The 14996-nt window shown below is 33.1% G+C and overlaps 1 protein-coding gene across 1 annotated transcript in view; it reads left to right on the top strand.

The window, feature by feature from the left end:
• LOC127863778 (uncharacterized) overlaps window positions 1-9204 on the top strand; it is a 37675-nt gene extending 28471 nt beyond the window's left edge. Inside the window, exons 7-11 of the mRNA XM_052403423.1 lie at window positions 4340-4456; window positions 4759-4786; window positions 4957-4988; window positions 5234-5457; window positions 6024-9204. Of these exons, the coding sequence (XP_052259383.1) occupies window positions 4340-4456; window positions 4759-4786; window positions 4957-4988; window positions 5234-5457; window positions 6024-6158 (536 nt within the window). The 3' untranslated portion in view covers window positions 6159-9204. The remainder of the gene's footprint in view (window positions 1-4339; window positions 4457-4758; window positions 4787-4956; window positions 4989-5233; window positions 5458-6023) is intronic.
• Window positions 9205-14996: the final 5792 nt, after the last annotated feature.

The following is a 14996-nucleotide window of genomic DNA, read 5'->3' as shown; positions in this document are numbered from 1 at the left end:
ATAATACGAACCAATTAGAATCGACCTTTTAAATAGAATATGTTATCACATTTTCTAGAGTCCCCGGATGAAAACCTGCTTTAACTTTGTGTAACTTAGTCATAAATAATACAGAAAAAATGCCTCCGAAATAAGGTGCTGAAGCTTTTCCAAAACAAACAAATCTAAACTTTAACAATGGTAGGTCAACGGCTCGCCATTCGGATCTTAACAAGAATATTATCATCGATTTGAATCAAGTTGAAATTTTGTAACAGGTTACATTCATATAACATAGAATGTTATAGCCTATGTGAAGGCAACAAGATAGTGATAACTCTGAATTAGTTTTTTTGGGTTTCAACAAATTTTTGAGATTATTAAAAGTTTAATGCACGTATAGTTATTGAGCTAGTGTGATTTAGACATATTTTCTTCACTACTTGGTATCTTTCAAAATTTGGGACCTTTTCTTTTTCAAGGTGGACTTATTAATTTTGGCCTGGGACTCATCGGTCTAAAATCTGCGAGTTCAGGGACTCATAGATAGAACATAATAGATTATTCCCTGCAAACGGGCGCCATTGTTATGATTGTTACCTTGTCACACCGAGTTTTGCATCAATATCGGTGCTGATATAAATATATCTATGAAAAAAAAAAATTAATACGTGCATAAATTTACCTTTATCTTTAACTCCATTGGTATCCAATACAACAGAAATAACACTTAAAACCACTTCGTAAATCACAAATATAATTTAAACACCGCGTTAATGCACTGCGTAAACTCGCATGTAACGACGTCATAATAAGTCGGACTTTCCCAACGTCATCACTAATGTCACTAATACCGGTCTTGTCGTGGAACGGCTCATATATATTGCCGAATTTCGTAAATGTGATGTTAACACATTCTTCTATAAAAAAACAGTTCTAGATTATTTCATTTAACTAATTTGCTCTGATTAAAAATAGGCGAAAGTTATTCTCAATGTACAACGTCGCATCATCATTGCAAAAATCGTTGGCTTTTATGCTTGATTACTGAATTAAACAATATTGGAGCAGAGAACGTTTTAAAGTATTTACTTTTGGTTTATAACTTTTGATACAATATTACAAACATTTTCTCTTAATTTAAACAAACCTTGTATGCAATCTATATTGATACAATGTTTGATATTGGTCAGTATTGATCTTCGAAAAGTTCAAGGATTGTATTCACGTCCATGCAAAAGGCGTGTATTTGGCTGCATGAGCGCTGATTAGCTGATAAGATTATGGAGCGGACTAGGTTTACAGCTTGCATCATGTTATTCACAAAGATAGGATTTTATCAAGTGTGGCCAGCGCAAATATGGAACAATGTTAATGTTTGATATCGGGGAAGCATGGTAATTGTTTGTCGCACTACACAAGCATGAAAGATCTACATGAATGCACTTTCAGATCATGTATACATAACACGTTGTTGTTGTTGTCAGACTTCCCAATTAGAAGTTACATCGTAAACTGTACCACAACCGTTACATTGCGGTTCGCAGTATCAAAGTATCGCGATTACGATATAACGTGTCAGGTCATTCATGTAGTTATATATACATAAGCTTTCCATTCTATCAGAGGCACCTAGACCGCTGGGTCCGATGCAGTCTAGCCTTAATGGTAACGTGCTGTAAACATAGAGAGATATCTAAAAATGACTAGTATTCAGCTATTTATTTGTTATGTCCGAAGGTTAGGGTCCGAAAAAACTTCAAAAACTGTGCCAGAGAGTTGAACATAGCCAATAATAACGAATATAATACTTCGCAATGCTAGAAGTCTATGATCCGAAGTTAAGCATACGAAATTATGGCCTCCGAATCTGGAATTGATATTAAGTTTGATCCCTATTCAGAAACCTTTCCGGATATTTTACTATTGTATATGGTGTGTGTGATATTTCAGCTTGATTTAATTATGTGGTCCGTCAAATTTCTGCATTCAGTATAATTGATTTGACGAACAACACTAAAAAACAAGTATTTTATAGACGATGATAACGAACTGGCATTTTCTGACTAATTATACATTATATTTAACAAACAAGTACTACATTTACATGAAAATCGAAAGCCTTGTATTACTGAAACATAAATTAAAAAGAACAAAAATATAGTATATATCAAACAAAATTATTGTAATACATTTAAAAGATAACACACTTTCTTCGATGCTAAATAAGGACAAAGAATCAGGTGTGCTTACTTTGGCGTAGGACTGGTCATCACCCAGACCATGGCCCTTTATTCGGGTCCCAACGTTGTCCGAACTATATTTCAAGGTCTCACATTATACCGTTGGTCTGCACGCGCGAGAAAAATATGTGCATTCTGTACGCATATAATGCGCAAGTGTTACGTAAACGTCACCGTGTTACTTGTTACTGGTTATGTAAACCGTGAAAGGACCTGACATTTTCTTCATTAAAACTTAAATTAAAAAGGAACATTAAACATTTAAAACAAATATTGCAATACATGTGTGTATTTTATTTAGTAAAACAAAGTTTCTCTTCAACGGCTGCAAAAAGATACCAGTTGCGTCACTTTTGGCGTTATATTTGCCAGCATAGAGACAAGAGTTGTTGTATGGGTCCCCTCGGTCCCAAATCGTGTTTGATTACAAGTCCACGGATATATCTTTGGTCGGCACGAGTAAGAAAACTCACCATCGAGAATACTACGGCTGTTGTTTAGGTCCTCATGCCCCTTTATCATGTACCAAGAATGTAGATCGCCGAATTTAGTGTTGGTTCTCTCGAAAAAAAACGCCTCACCTAAAAATTCTATGACGAAAACACGCTTTACAGCGAGTATGATCATAATCTTTTATCTAAAATATTCGAGCTTATCAAAGGAACTTCCTAGTACACTAGATACATCTTTGCCGCTGCTGCAGGCGCAGTCTCGAATGTATGATTACCTCAGCGACGTCGCGATGACGTTAACACTGTCCGAAATGTAGGCATTCGGAACGAAAACGGAGCGAAATAGGTACACTTAAATCGGTTTAGGACGCTTCACCATCGAGGTCATTGCCGTTTTGTAAATCATCAAGGTACCTGTGTGCCTGCGTTGAAGGTCGCCGTATTTACCGTCGGCCTGCATGAACAAGAAAATGCACACTCGCACTTTCATAATCAATGAAGAAGACACGCCATTAAAGCTATTATGCAACTGTATTATATTAGAGGCACATGGACCGCTGCTTCCGATGCGGTCTCTCCTTAATGGTTACGTGTTGAAACCGCTGTGTATTTAATCATATCTCATCGTAACTGTTAACTCATGCAAATAGAATAAGCTTCACAAAGAATATCTAGTATTAAGCTATCACATTGTCTTGGCCAGAGATAAAGGTTAGATAAAAATTTTAAAAACTGTTGTAGAAATAAAAATATAAAATATTGAACATAGCCAATAAAACTAATAAAAAGCTTCGCTATGCTTTATGTCTATGACCCAAATTAACGTATTCGAAATGTTGCGAAGGTTCGATGTGTACACCTTAACGTTTTTTGACGCTTAAAGATGCAGATTGAGACATGAGTATCTCACTACCTAGTTGCTGATTTATTCTACGCTAAATGTAAGGTCAGTTTGGATATCAAACCGGTTTAAATCCACAATACTTTAAAATGACCGTTCCAATGCGATGATCCCTTCTTTAATCACGTTTATGTTCAATTGTATATTTTTTTGGTATCGGAAATGGCAAATACTAATATTTCTACGTTTATATTTTCTACTGAAAATGTTTCTTATTTCTACTTATGCTTACATAAAGTCTTATATAAGACAAGAACAGCAACAGACGCAACAAAAGAAACAGCAGCGACAATACTTTCTACTATTATAACAACTCGAACAACAATAAAAACAGCAACAAAAACTACAACATTTGTTTGTTAGTTTACACCTATTTATTTAAGCTCGATTGCATATAAAGCCTTATATTTCAAAACTTATCGACTCAATTTCCTGGGATAGATCTAAAGAACGCTGCGCAGTGGATATCGAGTCCGTGACCTCACGGTCGCAAAGCGGACATCGTATCTAATACGCAAAGGCCTCCTGTTAAAGAACTAAAATTATTATTTGAACTACTACTTTTCATAGTGCTAATACTACTACTCGTACCAATTCATAATTCGATTCTATTATTCAAAATGACATGCTTTAGACTGTCGTTGAATATTGACACATCCTTCAAACTGTAGATGCTTGCAACTTATGTTGTAAAACACATAATGGAATAAATATGTTAAATCCAATATTGACACATCAATTACGTTTTATAATGAATTCAACAGCCGGTGAAGATAAAGAGCAACCGTCGACAAATATATGGATTGCAACGACGTTGGCATTATGTCTGCTAATAGTTGGCGTCACCACCACTGCTTGTTTGTGTATCCGAAGGAAGAAAGGTAAGAATATAAATAAATGTACTGTATGCTATGTTCTGATATTTGTCAACGATAAGGGGTTGAACTTGTTTTATTTAATTGAATCATGCATGGACAATTCTTAATTATGTTGCTCTTGTGTATTATAGCCATTGCGGTAATAACTTAACATTACATGAACTTAATACGCCATTTTATTGTTTCCAATTCGAATCGCGATTCTATAATATTTTGATACCAGAATTTTTATTAAAAAAGGACACTCAAAATTCATATAAATAAATAACTCTAACTTCGTAAACATATTTTTATTTCAAATACAGAGAAGAGGGCCCAAATAGCCGTTCAACTGTAAGTACATACGTTTCAAACACATTACTTGATGAACCAATTTCGAGATCTAAAAATATAATATAACAGAAGTGTGAATATAAAATGGTAAACTTTGTATTGAGATTTCCGTTATTGATATTATCTTGTAGTTGCAATATATATTGATAACAGTGTTATTTAATGTTTAGGAATGAACTAAAACCATCGGATATTCCACCAGGTGAGTTATTCATATCATTTCAATACCAAGTCATATTAGTTACACATTAAGCCATACGTCATTTATAACAGTATATATGCTTCAATTTATTTTGTGCAAATGGACGTTTACGCCATTGGTTCTCTTAATAAACCGTTCACATAATTGTTTTCACACTATTATTGAAACACATGTTTGTTAACTCCAATGATATGTTTTACCCTTAACAATCATTAATTGACAACTGTGACATATTTTATTTGCAGAATTGATCAACAGCAACAGTGGTAATTTTGAAGTCTTTCCCAACGACAATAATGACGACAACACCGATCATTATGATGTATTGCCCGATGACAACAATGACGACAACACCGATCATTATGATGTATTGCCCGACGACGTCCATGACGACTGTGTCGTTCCGTATGCAGTCGTCCATTTGGACAATACAGAGCGTGAGGCGACACCAATGTTCAGATCTCTCCAGGTTTGTTGTAAGATTTAAATGGATGCTTAAAGTTGACGCAGATATATTTAATGTTCCTCTTACATTTAATTGTATTATTGTATCATACATTTTTTGATCTACTTATTGTCAACAATAACTTAAGATACAAGCAAATGTATTCCTGATCTTGTTTGGATTGCCAAACGTATATGTTAACTATAACAATATCATGGCAATTAATTGCAAGCCTAATTAGGTATATAAATACATAATCACAACAGTCGCTAAATTGACAACAGTTCAACAGACAACGCTAATGAACATGCAAACATACAACTGTAAAGGTAATTTACTTTTCACTGCTAATTGTGCGATCGGCATGCCTTGAAAACATCTCTACCCAAATGGTTTCCATTTTCCGGTCGAAGGCAGTCCGAAGCAATGCAATAAATTGTTATCCTTTTAGGCTTTTTGTTTTGTTTTCTTACTGCTTTGTGTTGAAATGGAAATTGCTAGCTGGCCGTAGACTGGCGTATGATCGAAAGGCTCTCTTTTCTTGTGATGTCTTAAGGGTTTCATTATTCCTCTGTTTTCTTTAAATAAAGTCACAGATAACAGATGATTATCTGCACACTGGTTTGGGAGAATCCAGCTACATGATCCCAGCATCATCGTATGTATTGGGCCGAATATGTGAGAGCGAAACTTCAGTTCAGACACATTCTGCAGTGGCCGATTAACTAGACAATGCCGCCACATTGGAGATAAAGTACAAGAAGTCCGAAGAACTGATAAATGTTACTAAGGAAATAACAACTAACGCAAGCGCCGAAAAAAGCTGTTTGATTACGGTAAAAGTTAGGGCAAATTTGAAGCGGAGACAAATAACACCGGCACCAAATAGGATAAAAATGATGAACGTGGGGAAACAAATTGCAAAGACTTTGATTTTTGGAGAATGACGCTCAAGGGGTGACAAACAAAGAATCCGGAACCAAGGAGTACGTTTTCGTATAAAAAGAGTACACAAAAACATTTTTTCCAAATAGGAATGTTTTCATATGGATTTAACCTATGCAGTCAATTGTTAAGTTCCTCAAAGCAAATGTATATGTTTCTGTTGCAAATATAAATATTTACCCCCATTAACGAGCTTTGTCGAAATAAACGGCATATAAATAAACCTCATGATTTCAGAAATTCTTGGATATAATTGTCATGCACACAATAACGACGTATTGTTGTTTATAAACATAACGTCAATTGTCATGTATGATGTTCGTTCTTTGATTCATTGGTGTTTTATTTTCTTTTTTTGTGGATATTGCTGTATACTATTCTGAGAATAGTGTACGATAACAGAATACTAGGTATAAATGTCGAATACAGATTCGTTTATATGCTCAGCACGTATGCATCTTTCAATATTCCAGGCGTATTGCTCCGGGTATTTTTGTAAGCATCGCTAAACAAACTTATGAGAACTGATTTCCTTAAACGAGTTGAGGAACATTATTACGAGCAGTAAACGCACCTCTTTTTCGAATCACCAGGACTTGTTTAATACACTATGAAGGGGTCGACGATCACCGGTTAAACTTGTGAATGGCATGCTCTTCAACAAATGCACACACACTACTCTTTCAAAACAAGTTGAATAACCTCAACAGTAAATAAAAAAAAGTTAATTCATTTGATAATGCAGTTGGATATTTTGACAACAAGCATCATGCTATTTTCCGATAACAAAAAGAATAAGAACGCTATGAAAACCCAAAATGTAATCTTTAAAATATTCAAGAAGAACAACGCATCTGAACTGTGATGTTCATATTTCACAAGTATCAAAGTTAATAATTTGTTGAAAATATTAATGTATTTTGAACACAACAATTTCAAATGCAATGTTTAAATGTTTTGACTTTGGCGTATACAACAGTAACCTGTTACTTAAAATGACCGCTTATTAACGTTGTGTGATTTATAAATTGTGTTAAACTACACGAAATCATTTCTATGAATGTATATATATATACACTATCGGTTTTTACCAAAGATAATACAAAATAATTAAAACTGTATTTAACCTAGCACAGTAGCACTGTACAATTTATGCTGTGCACATATGCAATGTAATACAGTCCGTCAGTAAGTTTCGGTGTCCACTCTCTAACTCAACAAGTTTTATCTGATCATACTATGGACTAAGACATTAAGAATATTTAATTATGAAATTAAAGCTCCTTTTATACTTATCTTTTCTACAGAGCATATTTTGAAAGAGATATTATTTTGAAACAAATTACAAAGGCAGATTTCATTTAGGGGATGTGAAGTGAACAGTGCATGCTGCTTTCCTATTTGTTACAGTTATTGTCCGTTGTTTACTCTTTCTCCCTTGAGTGTAAAGTTATTGCCTTATAATAATTTTTACTTAAAATTGATCCGGATAAAAAGTCACGTCGTGTAATGTATGTAGCGGGAGGATGTAATGGTATAGAGCGGGGACTTTCGTTTAATTCTGATATATTTCTTGTCTTATTTTGTTAAACGAGCGAAGCAATCGTGTCTCGAACATATTTGTGCGCATATGAATATTTTTTCGCTATATTACATCGTTGAAACCGCCATTTTCAATCTCAAGCTTACTATTTGTGTGAATTGTTGTTGGTCTCAAAAACGTTTTAACGTTTTAATTTTTTTTCTAAATATCATGTAAAAGCATGAAGCATGAATGTTTACTTCGTACATTTGCTGAATGTGTTCTTGCGCATATATATTACTAAAATTGTGATAAAATTGTGTCAGTTAAAATTGCAATTAGCATGTGAAACTCGTTTAATGAAAACACGATTTCAATACGAATTAGTTAATGTCATAAAAACTAGTTTAAATGACATATTTTCTAATAGTTTTCTTTCGTACTTTAATTAAAATAACATTATATTTTATGTGAAAATTGGCGTAAATTTCGTAACGTATCAGGAAATTTAGAGACAACTTTGACAGCTCACATGCTACATGCACCTTTTACCCTTGGAAAGGAATACATCGAATGTTCAACTAACAATGCCCTAGTTGCATACTAGTCGCCATATATTCCTTATACAATTTGTCTATTTAAATGATGTTTTTTTTGCTTACATGTGTTAGTTCCGCTACCATTTCTTGGCGTTGTATATTGCTGTTACTATTGATTTTATTCGAATTCGCTAATCAATGATAACTATATCTGATTCATTCTTGCTTTAAACATCAGTGTTGTTCTTTTTAAGTATGTATATTTCAGTAATTGTAATGAGTACATTTATTATGATTTTTAAAAATTTCCTTTCTAAAACATAAAAATTTTATTGTATAAAAAGCTGATTTTCTGACTTAAGATATTTCACACGATCTCTGCTCGATTTCATTAAAGTTTACAGAGAAGCGAGGAAAATATTATTCATCTAAACATTGCTCTTTTCTAGATTTATTCCGTGTTTATCATAATAATAAAATTATATAAGTTGTTTTGTTCCTTATCTGTAAGGAACAAAACAATTTATATAATTTTATGTAAAGCTATTTAATTTTCGAGAATTTGATTTGTAATTACCAAATCATAATTTGATCATAATGAGGAAAATAGTATCTTACGTTAAGTAAATATTATTTACATGACTGCAAACATGTTTTTTAAAGGCGTGATTTTTAAAACAGTAAATGCTCTCATTTAAACTTATTTTGTATCTATATCAATATATTCACAGCAGAAATGTATACTTGTTAAAGTCCAACATATATCATGCCATGAATCGTTGTATTTTACATTTGTCAAATGTATTTTTTTATATTTGAAATGCTTAAGCTTAATAAATATTTTTTCTTAATCATACTGTACGATTACAAATAATTTATTGTCGCAAGCACACTACGGTCAATAATTATTTTAACAATTGGAATGTTTTGGGGAAAGTGAACAATAACTGTGAGTGAATCTGATACTGGGGTAAATTTTCAATGTTTAATAATCGATATCCAAAGAATTGTTATAAACTTCTGAAATCCTTAGATGATGCATGTAGTATATAACGAACCGAAAGTTATACATATTTTGTCTATCTCTTAACCATTTCTCAAATCACACAGGCAATTCAATAGGGTGATCTTTATCATAACAAGCGTCAACAAATAAATTACGCTTCATCGCGGCGCTATTATAAATTTATAAAATTGAATTAAATAATTCAAGATAAAACAACATGTAAATGTCAAAAGTTCATATGTTCAAAGAATGAGTTGTTTTATGTTTCCAGATAGAAATGATATATTGATAATAGACTGGAGGGAAAATACAGATTTACCTTATCCGTTAGGTGCTTCTAAAATAATGAAAACATCTGGATAATTTTTTCCAACCCTGATTTTTCGTTCAAATTATATGATGCTATTTTAAGAAAACACTCATCGATTGAGCTGAAAAAAGCAAACAATATTCACGGATTGTTCAACGCTTTCATTTTTTTGGCGAAACCTGTGATCGCGAGTAAAATAATCTGAAGAACACACTTATGCTCGTTGTTATTTGAAAGTTTGTTCATAGTCAAAATTAAAACAAAATGGTAAAACGTTATATTTACTAGTCGTTTGAGCCCTATCGTTGATGTTATTTCGACTATTGACTGTAATTTGCACCAGCTGCTGAATATAGTTGATTTGATTCAAGCAATACTTACCATTTTTACCAATTAGTTGACGAAGATATATTGAGAAACTCAGATCATGATCTGTAGTTACCATCTTATTTTTATACTTATACAAAAGAAAATACTTAAAATTAAGTAAACAAAAAAGCTACGCGCGCGAAATAAATATGCCTTGTAACTGTGGTTTTGTATCGACGCTTTGAATTAAAATAACCTATGTTTTAAGTACAACTAATTCGATTTAAAACAATGGCCTTAATATAAAAGCGAAATATTTCAAACATAGTTTTTATTTTAATTAAAATGCATGTGTTTGAAGCTCTGGTAAAAACTGTCTAAGCACATGCGAGAGGTTGAATGAATCTAAGCAGGAAAACGTATCTTACAGACCAAATACCGCGCAGTTTCTCAGCAAAGACGAACATTTATATTTTAAGATTCAGATAAATTTTAATTGTACTATGTAGCCGTTTGTAGTTTCATTTAAAACATACTTTTTCACAACTGTAAACATTGAAAAAGGATCTTTTCAAAAATCACTTCATTACATGACTATAACGATGAGATGAGAAAACCTCTTGCCAGAAAGCAGACGCAGTACTTTTTTACGAAGGAGCATGTTAAGTACTAGTATAGAAATGTTGAAGATTTGTACCATTTATATCAATGTTTTGCTTTTAATTGATCATATGCAATTGATGATATAACGTAGGCAAAACAGGAATAACTAACGTGTTTTATCCATATCGTAAGCGTTTAATGGGATGACAATAACCTTTTAAACATTTTAAAAAGTGTGTTTAAATCTTCCTCTTTTTGTTCTACTTAATTCTAGTCACTGTTTTTCATGATTTTTACATGTCAAGTAGTTTCCAAAATAAATGTTGTGTTAATAATGGTATGATATTTAAGCTGAAGTAAACTGATATTGACGGACAGTGTGAATGCTCGCCAGTGAGTATAATTGTACATCAGGTATTTGAGATAACGACTGATGGAAATAAGGAGCATGATAGTACTCATTCCTCATGCTCAATATATAATTTTTAGAATGAACCATGTTTAAGTACCACATTTAGATTCAGCAATGGATATATAAACTTTTAATTGTGTGACAGTATTTGCCATCATAAATTCAATCATTTCAGTATGGTACTTTTTAATTTTATTAGCATTAATTGGCCTTTTATTGAATGTTTACTACTATCTTAATTTCCAATTTTGATTGTATCATAGTTATACGCAATACACTATGGATACTTCATGAATCGTAATACTAATGTTGATTGTATCACACTAACACGCCATTCACTAGGGGAACTTCTTAAATCGTAATACATGCTTTTTGTATTCGTGCTGGAAATGTCTGAATGCCGTCACTTGTTAAAATTGTATCATATATCTCCAAACAGTAAACACAACAATAGTTATTATCAAATATTTAGTTTAAAGCAATTGTTTGTTTGTTTTTCTAGGTTTAAATAATTTACAAATAGGCCACAACGTCTGCTATTTAATTTAAATTGTGACAGACTAAGGTTCATACTAAAGTATTGAAAAACAAGAGAACTGAATGCCGCATTTACAACGGATTTGAAACAACAAATTTACAAATACAGTACAATCTAGTTAAGAATGCTTTATAATGATTGCCAAAGATATGTTTTATTATACTAATGAACATAAACGTTGCTATATATTCAAATAAAATTGTGTTGGATGGCTCGAATTCGCGAGGCTCGAATTATCGTATGGCTCGAACTGTTTGCACAGTCCCGGTAACACGTTTTTTAAACTGTAAAATGATGAGGGCCGCTTGATTAAAGGCACTCAATACATGAAATTGAAATAACACCAGTTGAAAACATGTCATTGATTTTATTGTTAATTGATTTAAGTAAAAAAATGGCATCTTGTATTAATGTAATCAGAAATTATTTCGAGGAGTGCGAAAACTCACTGCATGTTCAATCTCAACTGGATACAATAGAAAGCTTTATTTCATGACAGATAAGGAACGCAATACAGACTGACATTATGGTATTCTTCAAAAAATATAAATAAATACATGTAGCACTGTCGTATATGTAAATGATGAGTATATAGTGCTGATGCATGTTTTGTTCCTTAGCGCTCTGTGTTACCAGAAAAATTGCTTCGTTTAAACGTGCTGATATAATTTACAATATGATATTTGTTGTATTGTATTTGTTACTGTTTTAAAATATTGGTAAATACAAGTATTAAGTATACATTTAGTTCTTATCTATTTAAAAGCACAAAAGTAGTACGAAGTAGTACGGAGTTTAAGCAATATAGTGGATATGTGTACTCTTCAACCGGAGGTGAAAATGTTATGAAGACTTGTTCGTAAACAAGTTTATTAGAAATCGGATTGCTATAATGCCGAAGTTCTAACATTTGTTTCCGGTCCCGACGATTTCGAGCCATCGGGTTTCGACTGTACTTGATTTAACCGTGTTAACTATTTGGGTAAGTTGACTCACAATAATTGTTTTGACAGATGACATCTGCTTAAGTTAAAAAAAAGAACGCTGAAGGAAAAATTGACTTAAATAATACATTTTACAACCATGATATGTGCCTGTAGGTTACATGAAACAATATGAAGCACATGCATTTACATGAATGAGTAAGTTATTAAATACTACATTGGACAGGCAATCTAAAAGAATGGTAAACAGCGTGTATTTGTAACTTTTAAACGTTTTAGCAAGTTAAAATGTTGATTGTATTATGAAATATGTTGGCCACTGTGTTTTATAAGACGAATCATCAAACGATGTGTACTTAAAAAATAAAAACCTAATGAAAAAATCTACGTTATGCATGGGACTACGATTCCCACTTACATGCGAAATAAATATTCAAATTGAGCATGTCCGAATGCCGTACCGCTTGGGACAAAAGCACAAATACGCCAACAGCTAAATATAGATATCACAGCTGTGACAAAATTGTGAATTTGTCACTGCGGGAACAATTTTTTCACACGAGATATCTTTTTTTTCACTGCGGTAAAAAGTTTGTAACAGCGGTGACAAGTTGTAATGTTGGTATATTTTTATGCCCGCTAAACATTTATTTGTTTGGGTCAGTTTTCAACCAATCATTTTTTCCGTAACAAACCGAGATTTTTCAACTTGTTAAGAGTTGTATAGAGATCGCCAGCTGTTTGTCGCACTGACCGGTTTGTGAATCGTAAATGTTTTTTTTTTGTTGTTAAATGACACTTATGGGCTTATCATCTGCTTCATCGCAATAAGGTCATAGGGAAACCATTGTTAAAGACTTGTGCTATTATCGCTTGTTTACGGTCAACTGCCTTCACGGTATACCCGGTTTTATGACACTTATCCGGCTGTAAAAACACGCACAGACGTTGAGTCAACGGAACATAATAAGGCTTTTGAAATTGTCACCTAGATTATTAATTCTTTAAGAAGATATAATTTTATAAACATTAAGTGACAATTCCTTAGCTACAACAAATAGAGCTTCAATTAAAAGGTTGACAAAAAATCGAGTGCAATAAATTTATTTCGGTCGCGTTCTTAAATAAGTATACAGAAATGTACATTCACAAAGTATACGAATTAAAAAAAGAAACCAAATAATAAAAAGGAAAGCAAAATCGCAATACTGCTTCATTATTAGACAGAGGAGGAGGAGGAGGAGGGGGAGGAAGAGTCGGAGTCGGTGGAGAAGGAGGAGTCGGATATACAGGATAATGGAGACTATAGTGACGCAGATATATGGGCGCAGAATAAATAAAAAAAAGCTTCAACTCAATTTAGACACCACTAATTCCTCTGAAGTTCTACCATCTGAATTACCAAGATTATCTTAATTTCATATTGCAATAAAGTTTGCATTGATGACGTTATAAGACAAAGTACATAATTGAGCCGCGCTCTGGAAAAACGGGGTTTAATGACTGCGCAGTCCGCACAGGCTGTTCAAGGGCGACTCGGCTCTTATGGGATTATCGTCTAAAGAAATTCTCTTCTAAACTAAAATCCAGTCTATGTGACAAGTGTCATCCCTGATTAGCCCGTGCGGATTGCGACACTTAGCGCATATTGCTCACATGAAACACCAATATCGCAAGTCAGATGATCACAATAAATGTTTTGTACCATTAATTGATAATTTTTATATTATTCAATATCAAATAAATTCATCCAATGGGCATTCTTCAGATGTACCACGTGACCGTCCAATATATTCCGGTATTGGATCCAGTAAGTCTGTATTTGTTCCATATTGGGCAGTTGAGAAGTAGTGCAATATGCAATTGTTTTATAACGATAAAAGCCGTTATCCAGAAAAAAGTATCCAAATGTACAATAATCGATTCAAACAGGCGCTTTTATTGAAAATAGCATACTAGATGCAATAAAAGCGTCTGTTTATTGGGAAGCGTTTTGTTTATATGTTGTCATGAATATATGGAAGGGTATTTAGGTAAAAATTACATCATTCGTGGTGAATATTTACATTATGACTGATGCTTATTTTAATATGTTTTATGACAATTCCAGCATGCTTGTTGTCTGTTCGTTTATACTTGGTGATTGCTGCAACATTACATCATTCATGATGAATATTTACATTATGCGTGATGTTTATTCTAACATGTTTCATGACAGTTCCAACATGCTTGTTCTCTATCGGTTATACTTGATGATTGTTGTAACATGCTTGGTGACTATCCAATGTTTGTGTATTCACTGTTCCTGAAACCAGTCATAATCGGTTTTGCAACTAAGCGTCATTAACAACGGCAATTAGCAACAGGCAGTTAGCAGAATGCAACTAAGCAGAATGCAAGTTACTAAATTATGACAACAGATGGCGCGCGTTTAT

This window comes from Dreissena polymorpha, unplaced genomic scaffold (assembly GCF_020536995.1).
Source record: "Dreissena polymorpha isolate Duluth1 unplaced genomic scaffold, UMN_Dpol_1.0 chrUn036, whole genome shotgun sequence".
In the NCBI taxonomy this organism is placed as follows: domain Eukaryota; kingdom Metazoa; phylum Mollusca; class Bivalvia; order Myida; family Dreissenidae; genus Dreissena; species Dreissena polymorpha.
The sequence above is the reverse complement of the archived record's forward strand: the minus strand, read 5'-3'. Positions and strand labels throughout refer to the sequence as shown.